This window comes from Solea senegalensis, linkage group LG6, assembly GCF_019176455.1.
Source record: "Solea senegalensis isolate Sse05_10M linkage group LG6, IFAPA_SoseM_1, whole genome shotgun sequence".
NCBI classification, from domain to species: Eukaryota; Metazoa; Chordata; class Actinopteri; order Pleuronectiformes; family Soleidae; genus Solea; species Solea senegalensis.
In genome coordinates, this window is record NC_058026.1 from 21,549,688 (window position 1) to 21,565,020 (window position 15,333).

At 43.0% G+C, this 15,333-nt stretch overlaps 2 protein-coding genes across 2 annotated transcripts; both read right to left on the bottom strand.

The window, feature by feature from the left end:
* Positions 1-1,779: 1,779 nt before the first annotated feature.
* Positions 1,780-4,375, bottom strand: npy2r (neuropeptide Y receptor Y2). Its single transcript, XM_044028575.1, has 2 exons — positions 4,320-4,375; positions 1,780-3,155 (listed from the first exon to the last, which is right to left on the bottom strand). The coding sequence occupies exons 1-2, from the start codon at positions 4,341-4,343 to the stop codon at positions 2,019-2,021; spliced, it is 1,161 nt and encodes a 386-aa protein (XP_043884510.1). The 5' UTR covers positions 4,344-4,375; the 3' UTR covers positions 1,780-2,018.
* A 9,263-nt stretch (positions 4,376-13,638) lies between these two features.
* On the bottom strand, positions 13,639-15,064 carry si:dkey-30k22.5 (lecithin retinol acyltransferase family protein). The gene is made up of 2 exons (XM_044029392.1): positions 14,573-15,064; positions 13,639-13,889 (listed from the first exon to the last, which is right to left on the bottom strand). The coding sequence occupies exons 1-2, from the start codon at positions 15,062-15,064 to the stop codon at positions 13,734-13,736; spliced, it is 648 nt and encodes a 215-aa protein (XP_043885327.1). The 3' UTR covers positions 13,639-13,733.
* Between the last annotated feature and the right edge of the window lie 269 nt (positions 15,065-15,333).

A 15,333-nucleotide genomic window follows, 5' to 3' on the forward strand; every position in this document is an offset into this window, starting at 1 on the left:
GAGAGAAACATCATTAATTGAGACGATCAATATCAAGTGGATGGATGAAATGTCGTGGGTCAAATATTACTTCTCACTGAAGCGATCGATCGGGCAGCGACGTAAGTGCTTTCCCGCTTGAGAGCCAAAAGAAAAGGCCATCAGTGAACTAAGAGAAATTTAATTCCTTTCTAAACTATTGTTCATTTTTCTTTATTAGCGCGTATCCTCCTGAGGATACACTTTAGGACAACGGCAGCTTCCCCGTAACATCAGTTAAAGAAACAATTATTGATTTCGTGCCGTATACACCATGAATAGCTTACTAAAAATGGAGACGTGGAGTTAATGTCCCAGTCCCCAAGCTCCTCACGTACACTCAGAGTAAATCAGTGAGGACCTGGTCAACAGGAAGGGCTCTTCAGACCCTCGGCACCGGTGTAATCACTGTAAAAGCAAATAGTGGTAATTAGGATGCTTGCTGCAAACAAAGACAAGTGGTGGGGTGGGGACGCTGCTTTTGTCTGTCTATTTAATAAGAAAGCCTCCTTCTGTTGCATCCATAGGGCAAAACATCTGCGTCCTTCTGTGTCGAAGACACCGAGGACACGGTAAAAGTCGACGTAGATGTACATTTGACTTTGTCTCAGACGCTGCGGTCTTAAACTACACACACACACACACACACACACACAGAAAGTCAAATGTACATATAATTAGTAGTTTCTCATGTCACCTGTCTGCCTCTATATATATTTAACTTGATGTATAATTACTATGCTGAAGTGAGCCATTATGGTATGTCCATCATCTGCTGAATTTAAATATCCCACTTCTGCGGCTCACGTGCGACATCCACACTTCGGGCCCCGCGATTTAAACCCGTCTGCAGCCGTTTCCAGCTTCAGGAGCTGCCGTCAACAAGATGTTGAAGAGAGAAAATGTGAAATCCAATTTGTGTTTTGATTCAGGGGCGAAAGAAAGAAAGAAAGAAAAAGGTCCAATGATCCTGAACGCTAGTTTACTTTTTATCTCATTTTTTGAAATCATCCTCACGTCCTACGAGCCGTTATTAAATATAGTTGTGTGAAAGGAAAAAAGAAAAGACAGCGTCTGCCGTTCTTGCAATACTGTAAGTTAATTTACAGACTGTAGCTTTAAGTAAGACAATTGTCCTGAACACGATTTGCCAGCAATAAAACACAAGTCAGGTGGGTTTTGGCACAAATATTTACAGAAGCACTCCATAGAAAAATAGGAGGTAACTTTTCAGTTTTCAGACCGGCTGTACCTTCACAGTTTTGCTTTGTTTGCCACCGTCTCCTCTTCCCAAAACTCTGATTATTTCACACATCAAGACACACACACACACACACACACACACACAGATACCTGCTGTGTGGCACTGGAGCTGGTGTGAATGTTTTCCTTCTAACCCAGGGGCCTCAAACTCAAACTGACCTGGGGTCCAGTGAACTTCAGTGTGGTGAGGAGGGGGCCGGGGGCCGGTCAAGTGGAAAAAAAAGTTTGGGAAAAAATGAACTGTTTACTGATTAGAAAATAAAATCAGATCTTGATAATCCATAATGAAAAAGATTTCGCACAACGTTCACAACAAAGAAACAGACATAAATACAATTGAATCAAAACATTCATTCAAAATAAGTAGATCATTTAGGTAAATTGGACACTCTAAATGGACCGATTGTGTGATTGTCTCTATGTGATGGACTGGCGATCTGTCCAGGGCGTGCCCCGCCTATCACCCTATGTGTGCTGGGATTGGCACAGCTCCCCGTGTGACCCTCATGTGGAGGATAAAGTGGCAGAGGATGAATGGATGTTCACGCTGGGTCAGTTTTGGACCAGTTTTCATTACAATTTTTACGGCCATGGACGACGACCAAGTTTGAGAACCCTCCTCTAACCCATAACAAAACAGAAATCTGAGTCGTCAAAATGCCTCCACAAAACCAGACACAAACTTCACGTCACATGTCCGCAGATGATGATCCACAAAGTGTCTTCGTGTCCGCAGGTTACACGTGTGTGGATTTGCATTCTGTACAAACCCGCTCCTCCTCCTTGTGTGTGTCTCTGCTCCCAGAGCTTCTCGACATCCAGCGAAAGGGCCACTTACACTTGCACACGGACAAAAAGGCCGACCTGTAATTGTTGTTCATCCAGCCGTACAGGATGGGGTTGACAAACGTGGAGCACATGGCCACAATGTGGAAGAGCGTGAAAAGCAGCTTAAAATCCTTCATATACAACAAGGTGCTGTCGATGTCGACGGCCAGCTGGAACGCGTGGAGCGGCAGCCAGCTGATTGCGAACACCACGACCACGGTCAGCAGCATTTTCGTGGTCTTTGTCCTCTGCTGGTGGCGGTCATTTTGACCTCCATACGTCCTGTGACTCCTCAGTTTATTCCAGATGCTGATGTAAGCAAAGGAGTTTATAGCCAGAGGTAAACCATACTGAACCAGAAGCATTAAAATACTGTAGACGCTTCCGTTCATGCTGTTTTCTGGCCACTTCTCTGTGCACACCTGAATAGAAATGTCCGGCGGAAGGTCAAATGTCCCGTACTCCCTGAAAATGGCGAGCGGGCTAGCTAGCAGGGCGCTAACGGTCCATGTCACGATGATGACCACGGCGCACATGTCTTTGGACATTTTGGTCTCCATGTGGTAGACGATGCTGCGGTGGCGGTCCAGGGCGATGATGTTCAGCGTGATGGTGGACACGTGCACGGCCATGCCCTGAGCACACGGCAGCATGAAGCACAGCACCTGACCAAACTTCCACTCGCCGTAGAGCGTGTAGACGAGGGTGAACGGCAAACACAGCATGTTGACCAGCAAGTCGGCCACCGCCAAGTTCACGATGAAGAAGTTGGTGACGGTCTGCAGCTTTTTGAACTTGTAGACGACGTAAATCACCAGGGCGTTCCCGGTCACTCCGAACGCGATGATCGTGCTGTAAGCGAGGATGAGAGTCACCTGAACTCCGATTAGCTTGGTGCTGTCGTCCAGCTTTAAGGAGTTCTCGTCACTTATTGTGCCCGCGGGTGAGCAGCAGTTGGAAAATGCAACTTCGGCTGGAGAATCTTCATCTTGAGTCATGTTCAGTTGATCGGCTGCATCCATGGCTGACACATCCCATAAATGTATCTGAGAAGACATGAGACAATGGGAACATGTCAGTCAAAACACTGTCTCATTCACCGCGGTCGTGTAGTTCTCCAAAGGATGTGAATCAGTAGTTTTCTTGAAGACATTTCATTCACAGGGCTTCTTCAGTTCTGAACTGAGGTTTGCTTTTATGACTATGAGGCAACAAAGTGATAACAAAGTCTTTCAGTATGTCTCCTACAAAGATATAGCAGCATAAGCAATGTTTCTTTTCCGCTTATTGTGCACCAACTGACACTTTTGAAGTGTCATTTTCAATAGCAATCATTATAATTATGACTGAGGATGATTTGTGCTAAGATACAATCTACAGCATTGTGCATATTTGTTCCGACCACATTTAATCATAAATGTAAACGTGATCAAATAGAGATGTGTGTTCAGGACACAGGCCGTGGACGGACACATTCTCTGTCCCATATCATCAAATTAAATTCAGTCAACACCACTCTGAGCTTACAGCAAACCAGCAGCAGCTCCTGCCTCCACAGAATCATGATGCATGTGCTTCTTCTTCATCTTACAGAATAACTGCTGTGCAGGAAGATACATAAGACACAATAGGCTCAGTTTCCCTCTTAATATCTCAATAATGCATGCAGGGCAGCAGCATGAAAGTTGATGTTTGTGAAGATGAAGAAATAAATAACACCCATCAATTAATCAATTAGTGGAGCAACGTGACCAGAGACCATGAAGAGTGGAGAACTTTCAAATATGAGAGGGTCGACTTTGAAAATCTAAGCAAATCTCTTTCCAGGAGCCACTGTGTGACTGACCCAGCCTTGTTTTTACCAGACGTTCATTCTTATTCATAACAAAAACAACTACAACAAGTGGAAATCAGTATAGATACAATGCGTAAGCCATGCAAGAGCTGTTTCCCCCACAATAACTATCCTTATTAAAGGATAAATAATCTTGTGTTTGTACACATTAAAATCATCCACTGACCTCAGTCTGCAGAAACAGCTTTTTATATTCGTATACATATAATCCCCATGCGCGTTTCTTCTCCGTCCTCCTTTATCCAGATAACGCAAACAACAGAAAACACCAATTTATCGCCTCCGGTGGGGATCAAAGTGAGCGCAACCTTTGCCAGTGTGCGCAGCAGCGAGTTTGGCACCGAATGCGCATCACCTGCGCTGTGGAACACCGACGCATGAGGCGGCTCGAGCAACTGGGAGGAAACGCGCCCTTCCCTCATTGACATCCTGAGTGTGAGGGACGATTCTGTTGCCTGCTCATAGGAGTGGTTCGGTGACTTCATCCTGAGCGCGTACATGCGTCCTCCGCTGCTGCTGGGAAGGCAAATGTCATATTTCTGCCTATTTGTGACGTCAGAGTCAAATTATTGTCTCAGAATATGGTCAGTGTTGAGTCAGAGGAGCTGTATGCAAACACAAATACGAAGACAGAGAAGAGATCAAATTCAGAACAGTTGTTGTTTTTTAAATCCACTCTCCCCCTTCAGGTCCAGTCGTTCCAAGGCCTGTTTGTTTGGTCATACACTGAAGCACACATGAAGGAGCTCAATGTGCTACAAATAATGAGATTCAAATTAAGATGTGTGGATGTAAAAACATTTTTTTTTTTTCAGTTTTCAGGTCTGAACTCTATCTGTGAACATCAGAAATCCCCACATCCTTTTAAAACTCTCGCAGGCTTAACCTTTGGATTATACTTTATCATTTAATTTGCCATGCCTGCAAATCAAAACCCGTTTTAATTACAACCAGAAAATTGCAGCAAGTCATTACAATCTGCTGAGATTGATCTTAATTGCGTTGCCAGTGTTAACAGCACAGCGCTGCAGGTCAAAAGGGAGCAGAGCTTACAATGTATGACGTCAATTCAGTTGTTTGGTCAATACATGAAACAAACACAGAGGACATTTCCCAATTAAAAATTTGACAATGTTGTTATTGAATTAAAGGCTTCATTGCGAGATTTGATGCAGTAGTTAATTAGATGCAGCATTTCAAGCTGTCAGTAGTCCACAGTAGTCCACACAGGAATTGATTTGGTTGCACTCAAATCCATCCATCCATCCATCCGGAGTCACGTGGGACTGAAGTCTATACCAGTACTGGACAATAATGTCTTTCTGCTATAGACGCATACATGAACAGAACATTATTATTGACATTCAGATCCACAGATTCTCCTCTAACTATATACAGACTAATATAATATGATATAATATAATATAATCCAAAACAACCAAAACAATGCTCTACAGAGAGAGACAGAGAGAGAGAGACGCATGAGGCTTAATCAGGGTTGTGTGAAGTCGTTTGACAATGGTTTGAATGCAGTTACACCCTTTCCATCATGGTACACTTCGATTTGGTACAGTACGTTACGGTTTGGAATGATAAAGCCCTCGGTCAGGGTTGCGTTTCGACTGAGACTTCGACCTTCGATGGCCGCGTCGGCGAGCTACAGAGCATGACGTCGCCCCGGTGCGCCAACGACAAACGACGACTGCTCGGTTTGTGTCTGTTTGTCTCAACAAGACGTCAAACTTTGTGAGACTGCGGGTGTTGAAGAAACGATGGTCATAAGGAAGTGACGCATTTCTATCGCCCAATCAGCTGACTGTTGTGCGTCTAGCTCCACCTGTATCCCAAGTGAAGGGTATCTAAAAATGGAATTGCTGGGGCTGGTTATTTTGGTACTATTGTTCATGGAAACGCAAAAACAATCTGTACCGTACTGACCCAGACTGTTCCACTCAGTGGAAAGACGTCTTTTATGAACGTAGCGGCATCACTCTGCCCTGTGTGATGTTCAAAATGCCTCTTTTCACTGAGGCTTTTATGAAATCACTCCAAAGTGACCCCATTTCCAAACTGTTAATCCTGTGGATGGTAATAAGGCCTGGTAATTTGGTTACCACTGTTATAAAAACAAGACACCATGTGTCCATTAGAAATCGAGTTAATGTCAAGCAGCCTCCTCGGGAAAAACAAATACTTTGCCGATAGTGAAACAGCACAGATGGTGAAGTCCTGAGGGAGAAAAAAGGGAAAATCTGAATGAATCGTCATATTAGAGATTCCCTGTGAGTTTAGAATGTTGTTTTAAGAAAAGTTTCTCCTCTTGTCAAACAGTGCAATTATAAACCACAAATTCTATGTATAATAATATTCTGGTTATTTTCCAAACACGTTTATGGGATTTCTACTTCCTTTGTACTTCAATCTGATGGATTATCCCAAGAAAGCCTATGAGTAAAATAGCTTTTATTTGGCAGAAGATAAAATGTGTATGTGTACACTCACCTGATCATATAAAGTCTTGTCTTTGATGACCCCAGAAAAAGCCTTTTCACATTTATATCATGAATCGACTCAGCTCTACTGAGGTTTTACAGCACTTCACAATCCACATCATTTCTCCAGCTCACCCGGAAAGGTGGATTGAGGTGAGCGATTTTCAGCTGCAACATGCAAGTTCACCTTTAAATAACCTTTAAAGGTTCTAAAACTCAGTGACATGTGTTGCATATGCTAGTAAAAATGCAGCAGAAAAACAAAACACTTCACATCATCACATGTTCATCATATACTTTCAAGTTATTTGTTTGTCCATTTCTCTTTCACTGACAACGCCATGCAAATGTAAATTAGGCCACATTTATTTCCTCCTCTTTGACGCTTCGCTGATCCCATTTGGAGTCGCGTTGTGGCGATTGTTGTCGCCGCCGTTTTACTTCCCATGCATTGAGTTGCTCACTGAACACTATGGCAGTGACTGATTACTGACATCCTCCACCTAAATAGAATCATTCTCCAGATAATATCTGCAGTGAGCGAAGCATACCTTAATGCAGCAGGAGTCTGGAGGGAGGACGGCAGCACATCTGTCATTTTCAAAAGCAGAGCTATCAGGATGCAATGCTACACAGGATCCATGTGTCAGGGACACTTAATCATATCTTATTAAATAAGATTATGGAACACACGTCACCTGTTCCTTACAAAACAGTCACTATATGCCTGCATGAAAGTGAAACACAAGAAACACTTTGCACATGTATGCTTCTAAGTGCTTCTTTAGTTATTTTAGATAGGGTGGATATATTTTCTTTCTTTTCTTTTTAAGAAAAGATACAAGATTATAGTTATAGTTATATTTTTGACTGTAGCATCAGAAAATACGTTTGACGAACTTAAACACTTGATAGACCAAGACGAACACAAAAGTCACCATGGTCTCAACTCAACAGGAAGTCCGCCATTTTGGCGATTTGCACCCTACGGAAATGAGCGAACTCGTCCGAGCCCGTTTGTCAAACCGCCAATTTGTACTAGACGCATCAAAGGCGAAAAGTTTTCAAAAGGTTGTACAGATTCAAAAGTGTGTGGCCACGGCAGCCATCGGTGTTTTGGCGAATTTCGACCATTCGCCACAAAGTGGCCTTATAACTTGGCCATACATTGACCGATCGCCTCCAAACTCTATACGTAACACAAGAGACAGAGCCCGAACACATCCACGGACACACACTTGACCCAACAGGAAGTCGGTCCTTTTAAATTTAGCTGCCATTTCGCCACAAAACAGGAAGTGCCCTGCCATACATTGACGGAAACATCATACGTGACACAACAGACCGACCCTGAACACTTATATCACTACTATTCTGTGGCTTTGCAGTCATTTTGGAGGGGATTTTTAAATATAAGAGTACTGCACTCCCCGACTTGGAGGACACTTGCGTGGAGGACACTTGCGTGGGGGACGCAAGAGCCCTATCATGACTGCATAGTAGTTTGTAATCTGATAATCCAAGTATTTTTAAAATGTTGATTTTTATTTTAATATTTTTCTTTTAGTCCTAATGAGAAAACAGTTTGTTTAATTTTATCCCAAAATACTCATTTGAAGATAATGTCTTTATATATGTTTAATTCTCCCCTCAATTTGTCCTTTATCAATCAAAATGGGTTGATCATAAGCCACGCTCAGTCTTAGCTGCTGCAAATTTGCTTCTAAATAAGAAAAATAAAGTGTTCTGAGAGGATCCACTGTGTGTATAAAGCCAATAAACTCGTATTAGCACACTGGTCTCCCACGGCCTGCACTAATAGCCTTTCTGTCTGACTGCTGGATGGCTACCTCGCCACCTGTTATTCACCCTAATTACTGTAGTTGCAGCTGAGCCACACTTACTTTTAGCATTTGATACAACAGTGGGTAACAACAATAAGGAATCACTAAACCTTTTTTTCTTTCTTTGATTTAAAGCACATATATATATAAAGGCAATTGGGGGGGGCGTGTTTTAATGAAAAGAGAAAAAAAGCATCAAAGTGGTGGGTGATTGATTAAAGATCAGACGTGATGATAGCTGTTTGGCGCTGGGAGAGAGAGAGAGAGAGACACACACAGGGAGAGAGACACACACACAGGGAGAGGGACACACACAGGGAGAGAGGGACACACACAGGGAGAGAGGGACACATACAGAGAGAGAAGGACACACGGGGAGAGAGACACATGCACACACGGAGAGAGACACACACACAGGGAGAGAGACACACACATACAGAGAGAGAGACGCACACACAGGGAGAGAGACACACACACACAAGGAGAGAGACACATGCACACACGAGAGAGAGACACACACACAGGGAGAGAGACACACACATACAGAGAGAGAGACGACACACACAGGGAGAGACACACACACGGAGAGAGAGAGACACACACACAGGGAGAGAGACACACACATACAGAGAGAGAGACACACACGACAGAGAGAGAGACACACATACAGGGAGAGAGGGACACACACGGGAGAGAGACACACACACAGAGAGAGAGAGGGACACACACACAGGGAGAGAGACACACACAGGGAGAGAGAGACACACATACAGAGAGAGAGGGACACACACGGAGAGAGAGACACACACACAGGGAGAGAGAGACACACAAAAGAGAGAGAGGGACACACACAGGGAGAGAGACACACATACAGAGAGAGAGACGACACACAGGGAGAGAGACACACACACACGAGAGAGAGACACACACACAGGAGAGAGACACACACATACAGAGAGAGAGACACACACGACAGAGAGAGAGACACACACATACAGGGAGAGAGGGACACACACGGGAGAGAGACACACACACAGAGAGAGAGAGGGACACACACACAGGGAGAGACACACACAGGAGAGAGAGACACACATAGAGAGAGGGACACACACGGAGAGAGAGACACACACACAGGAGAGAGAGACACACAAAAGAGAGAGAGGGACACACACAGGGAGAGAGACACACACATACAGAGAGAGAGGGACACACAGTTTGACATTCACAAAGTTTATACAGATATGATGGACTCAATCATCATGTGTCTCACCTACTGTGTAGAAGACATGTGTCCACACTGACACTGACAGATCTGCAGCTGTGCACAAGAGCATGTTCCGATGTTTATATCCGGTTATCTGGAGCAGTCTGTGGCTGTGGGTGGTCTTTGGGAGCTAATTTCTGTGCCCCAGAATTTCCCTATCTTTTGTATTAGAGAGGGGTCTAGTGCGCATGCACCACTTATAACGAGAGTCTATGGTAAAGATTTTTGCACCCCAAAGGAAGAGGAAATACATCACATGACCTTTCACTCGCTGCAAACAACTGAGAACAAATTAAAACTACATTTAAATGCAGGTTACACACATTACTCACGGACTGTGTAATGTGCAGCTTGTTTATTTAAATGTTCATGTTTTTGTAAAATTATTTTTGGTGATTACTATCTTCTTCTTCTTCTTCATGTGAGACAGGTGGGGTGGCGATCTAGCGCCCTGTAGTGACGGGCCACCACTGTATTTAGTCCTTGATTAAAAACAAGAAAAACTACAAGTAAAAACAACCGGGGGCTCTATAATGTTTGTTATTATGTTTATTTTAAATTGGGGGCTTAAGTCGAGCTGGAAAATCGTTGGATTCACAAGACGACGGCACCATTTTTATGTTATCTCTGGGCTCTGTCAAGTCCTCACCCCTACATGCACCCGCACTACACAGAGAAGAGTCAATCATTGAGAATTCGTCTGTGGCTGCATGACAACCAGCAGTGTTGCCGTGTTGTGGGACCGTCTCGATGTAATGACGGACAATGACGAGCATTTAGCTCCTGTCGAGTGGCTTAAACAAGAACGGCACAGCTTCCTGCATCACACATCAACTAACTGTTTTCCATGTTGCCTGCACACCGGTCACTATCATGATGCTTCATTGCAATTTGTGCCTCGTTAGAGTGTCATGGATTCATCCGTTTTCTACTTCCCTGCTTCAAAGCACATCCACCCACAAGAGAATCACTTCATCACTTGCACTTCCAGCGACTGGAGGCGATCAAAACAGCACTTTTTTGTTCGCTACCACTCCCTGGATCATCAGCTGCTGTCGCCTGTTTTCTACCCCAGGCTCATGGATCCTCCTCAGGAGCCTGGAAGAGCTTATTAAAATGTCTAAAACGGGAAATTTCTTTGGAGATAATGATTTTATTGAGTCACTTCCAGTCTTTCAGTAGTGTGGGAAACATTTCTCAGCTGGAATGCTGGGACTTACGCTAATGTCCCATGAGTCTGTGGCTGTGTAGCAAATACAAAGAAAGTATGTATTTTAAACACACTTGCACTCATATCCGGACTGATATTACAGTCAGTGGCTCCTCTTCCCAGTAATGATTCTCATATCTGAGCATGTTCCCCTTTTCATCTTTGTCTTGGAATTGCTTCATCCCCCTCACATCTTCCATCCAATTTTCTACCAATTTATCCTTCACATTAGGGTCGCGGCCAGTCCCTCACACAGAGACGAACAACCGTTCACTCTTATACTCACACGTTGGTTCGATTTAGAGCAGGGGTGTCAAACTCATTTTTAGTTCAGGGGCCACATACACCAACATTTTATGTGAAGTGGGCCGGACCAGTTGTTTTACATATAAAGGCGACATAGACCGGAAGCTCCAATTAACACTGCGTTTGTGTGTGTATCTGTGTCATTACCTCGTTTATGAAACCCTAAAGTTTCAGAACAAACTGTTCAGCCACTGCTGAGAAAATAGTGGTGTATTGTTTTCCTGGACTCTGCAAAGTGGATCGGCACTTCCGTAGGTTGATGTCGTGGACAATCAGCTGTAATTAGAGTGCTGATGATCCGTGGTTTTTATCTTGCACTCACATCATATATTGACAGTTAGTGTAATGTGAGCCATCTTTTTGTTATTATTTTTGTGTTTATTACCTCCCACCACTGCAGGACGAAGTGTTCTGTATTTGTGCAAAGTGATTTTCTTTATATCCTGTTTTATTTTGAAATACTCACTGCTCTCTCTTGTTTTAGACTCCTTTACTTCAGGTTTTAATCCGCCCCCCACTGATTGATAGACACACCCAAATAACACACACCTGTTCCTCATTAACTCACCTCCTTCCCTTTGCAGTGTCACTTCAGACTTCATTCCCTGCCACACTGAGTGTTCCAGCGTTTCCTAGTGTAAGTCTTTATATTTTTTTGACTCCTCTCTTCGTGCCTTTCCCTTCCTAACGTAACTACCGGTGAGCCGAACCTTATTTCGTCCAGTAAACACTGATTTGTGCCCCCTTAAATGAACCCTCTTGTGATGTGTCCAGCGTTTGCGTCCGCTCCACTTCCACGCTTGTCGTTACAAGAAGAGAGTGTGTGACGGTTATTTTTGCTGACTTGTTTAAGTATAAAAAAAAGGATAAAGTGGATCAATTCTGTTTGGTTATTTAGGCTCATGGAACTGCCAGTAAATGTTAAGTCATTTTTACACACGTCTTAGCAAAGTCAGCAGTCACCCTTGTCATCTTTTATGAATGGCAAATGGGTCACAACAGTGGTCAAAGCTTTTTGGCACATCAGCTATTTTCCCAGATCATATATGTGCTGTTCAGCTACTATTTATTTGTTCACTTATGACCCACTGATTTTGGACTCCTTTTTAAAAGATCATCAAGAAACCCAGATGTTCAAGTTTACTTATTTTTATTCGTAACTTAAAATTAACAGCTGAAGGCACAGGCAGATCTACCGCCGTCAAACTATAAGTTGTATTGATTTGTTATATAAATATTCCTCGTATGCTTCTAAGTAACTTCACTGGATCATTAAGTCATTGTAAGTGTTCTCCCTTTGGACAAACGTAGCATCAATAATGTATTACTTTCACCCTCAGATTTTTCAAATAATGAATTACCCTGATAGTCAGAGTTGCTCTAAATAATATACTTTATCTTCCTGGTCACCACTAAGTGTCTCCACTCAAATAAAAGGGGTCAAAAGGGTCAATCTTTTTGACCCCTGTTATTTGCTCGATTCGGATTCTCAGGGAAAATGCTAAAAGAAGACGTAGGAATGTTGCTATTACAGAACGCTTTCCTTGTTGTAGTAACAATGGTATAAAGTTGACCACATACTCTGCAGTAATGAGCAATTTATCCTGTTTTCAACAGCGTGTTCCCATGGATATTTTTTCCCCCTCATCTGGCAAAATAAAAGGATAGTTTGCAACTTTAATGACAGACAAAGGAAAAAACGTAGAAAAACAGCAGTTTGAAGCAGGTAGATAGAAAAACCTCTTTAATGAAAAACATGCAGTGTGTGACATTTTCCAATATAATTGATCAAAGTAATATAATCTGAGATGTTTACTGCACTTTGACAAAAGTGATGTATCACACTGATTACTTTTAGAACCATCCCGCACTTAGAAAAGCAGTGTGACATTTATATAAGCTCCGGCTAGATACGTATAGATGAGATCATAGGTCAGTTTCATCTTAATGCCTCTGCTGAGCTTCATCTCAGTCCTCGAGAGATTACAACTGTGCTGCTATGATTAAACAAGATCAATGTGAAATATCAACACAGTGAGTCAGAAAAAAAAAATCATATCCCAACACCACCTCCATGAAAAACACTGGACTGTCCTCGTAAACATTGCAACACGTGTCTTAAAATGTCAATATGATATTGTGCATTAAAACATTTGATTGTTTTGATTTGAAAGAGTTTGGCATTCGTATACATTTAATGACAGCAGAAAAGGACAATAGTTGAAGTGAGAATGACAAAATTACAAAATGTAAAAGGAAAAATTCACTTTAAGTAACAATTCACTAACAACATGGTTGTGATTTGTAATGGGGCAATATTAAGGTAGTGCTATCTTCTCTAATGTGGCTTGTGAATTATTGGTAGTAATAAGGAAATTACTGTAATACCATGTTATAATATCCAGGTAATACCTCAATAATGAGAATGGTAGGCCTCCATTGGTGTAACACCTTCACCTGTGACTTGGTGATTACGATAGAAATAAGATGAGTTACCTTCTGCAACGTTTTAATAAACAAATAAAGGATGCAAGAATCTTCGCATATATATGTGTATATATATTAAAAAACAAGTATACAACTGACGAAAGAATGTAAAACAAACATTTCCCTGTGTAGTGAGTCGCACCACTCGTCTTTACTCACGAGGCCTTTAGGCCGCCATCCAGATGGTGAATGAGATGAGCAGGGTTGGTAAAAGTGTCAGTGGTGTCACACAGCCCAGATACAACATAGTTCCCACACCACATAGTGTGCTCAGATAGGCGCTCATCCTACTGCAGACAATCTTCCTCACCGTTGTGCAGAACTGAGTGGAAAATGTGTCATCATTAGACAGTGACTTAAGAAAGATGAGTGAAATGTGATGGTCTATTAAAGGGAGTCCTCAATCCCTCCGAGATGGGATTAATTAGGGCATTTAGTAACACTAGATGGAGCTGCAGTACTTGACTCCTGAATAAGTGAAGCTATTCATCTGTGTTGGGCCACATACTCAGCATTACAGTCGCCAGTGATTAAGAAGTAAGACTGGGTTAGGGTAGTAGTCGCACACCTTCATAAGTACATTCAGATTAACATTGCTTTACTCAACTGTCAATCATCCTTAGAAATGACTAAGAGTATTTTACATGCTGCACGTGTAATAAGCTGTGGCTTTACATGTGACCTTAGCAGTGCAGAGAAACCAGAAATCTTGTGAAGAACTAACATTAATGTGAGTAAAAACTCCACCTCGTTTCGACCAGGTCGTGTACGGCACTAACCACTACTCCCCCACGTGGCCCAAGATAAAATATCCTTATCTTAATTCAGGCAAGTGAACTTGTCTGCAGCTAAGTCCTGAAGATGTCTGAGCACATTCACACACACAACACTGTCCTAAATGACATGTACAGTATTCCCTCCGTGTGTCACCATACATTTGGGCATCATGTATTCAAAATGCAAAGCAATCATTCAATCTTACTAACCGCAGACCAGAGACTTTACCTGGTATGTCTGGTAGCTGATAGCCATGCCGTATCTGCAGTACATGACGTAGTGTTCGCAGTTGTACCACAGTAAACTGTAGGTGACAGAGCCCAGGAGTTTCTCTGCCCTTCGCGCCACCTCGTCCCCATCTAGCGGAGGCTGGCTGCACACTTTGTCCATGTGGTTGATGACAATCTCTGAGCCGTAGGCGAAATCTGCCACAGAGTCCACTCTGACACTGGCGGTCTTGGTGATAACCCCCAGCAGGAGGCGGTTATTCGTTACCATTTTGGCGATAGCATTTCTATCCCTGGTCATTACAGGCAGGATGTCTGGAATGAGATGAGCCACGCGGTTGTCGCCCAGGTATATGCCAAAGTGTGTGAATAACGTCCTGGGAACTTCTAACAGATCCCCACGCTTGAAAAGTGACAGGTCATATTTGGAGTCTTCCTCCTCCTCCTTTTTGGAAGCGGCGAAGAAAAAGTTGAGCAGCTGGTAGAGGAACATGGTGGCAGTGTGCAGCACAGTGTGCGGCACCTGAGCATTTAATTCATGTCAGAATTGGGAGGGGCCACTGTGGTCAGTGAGATTAAACATTGGTCAAGGTTGTGGGTTTGATTTTGAGGGAGTTTTAAGGAGCTTTCTCTAATCACTTTGTTGTGTGGTAGGATTTTGAAACCCAGGCCTTGTTTGCGATGTATTAAGGTCAAGGGTCCTCATTAAGACGGGCGCATTGGCGACAAGTTAAATCCTCCATTGAGAAGGTCACAGATACC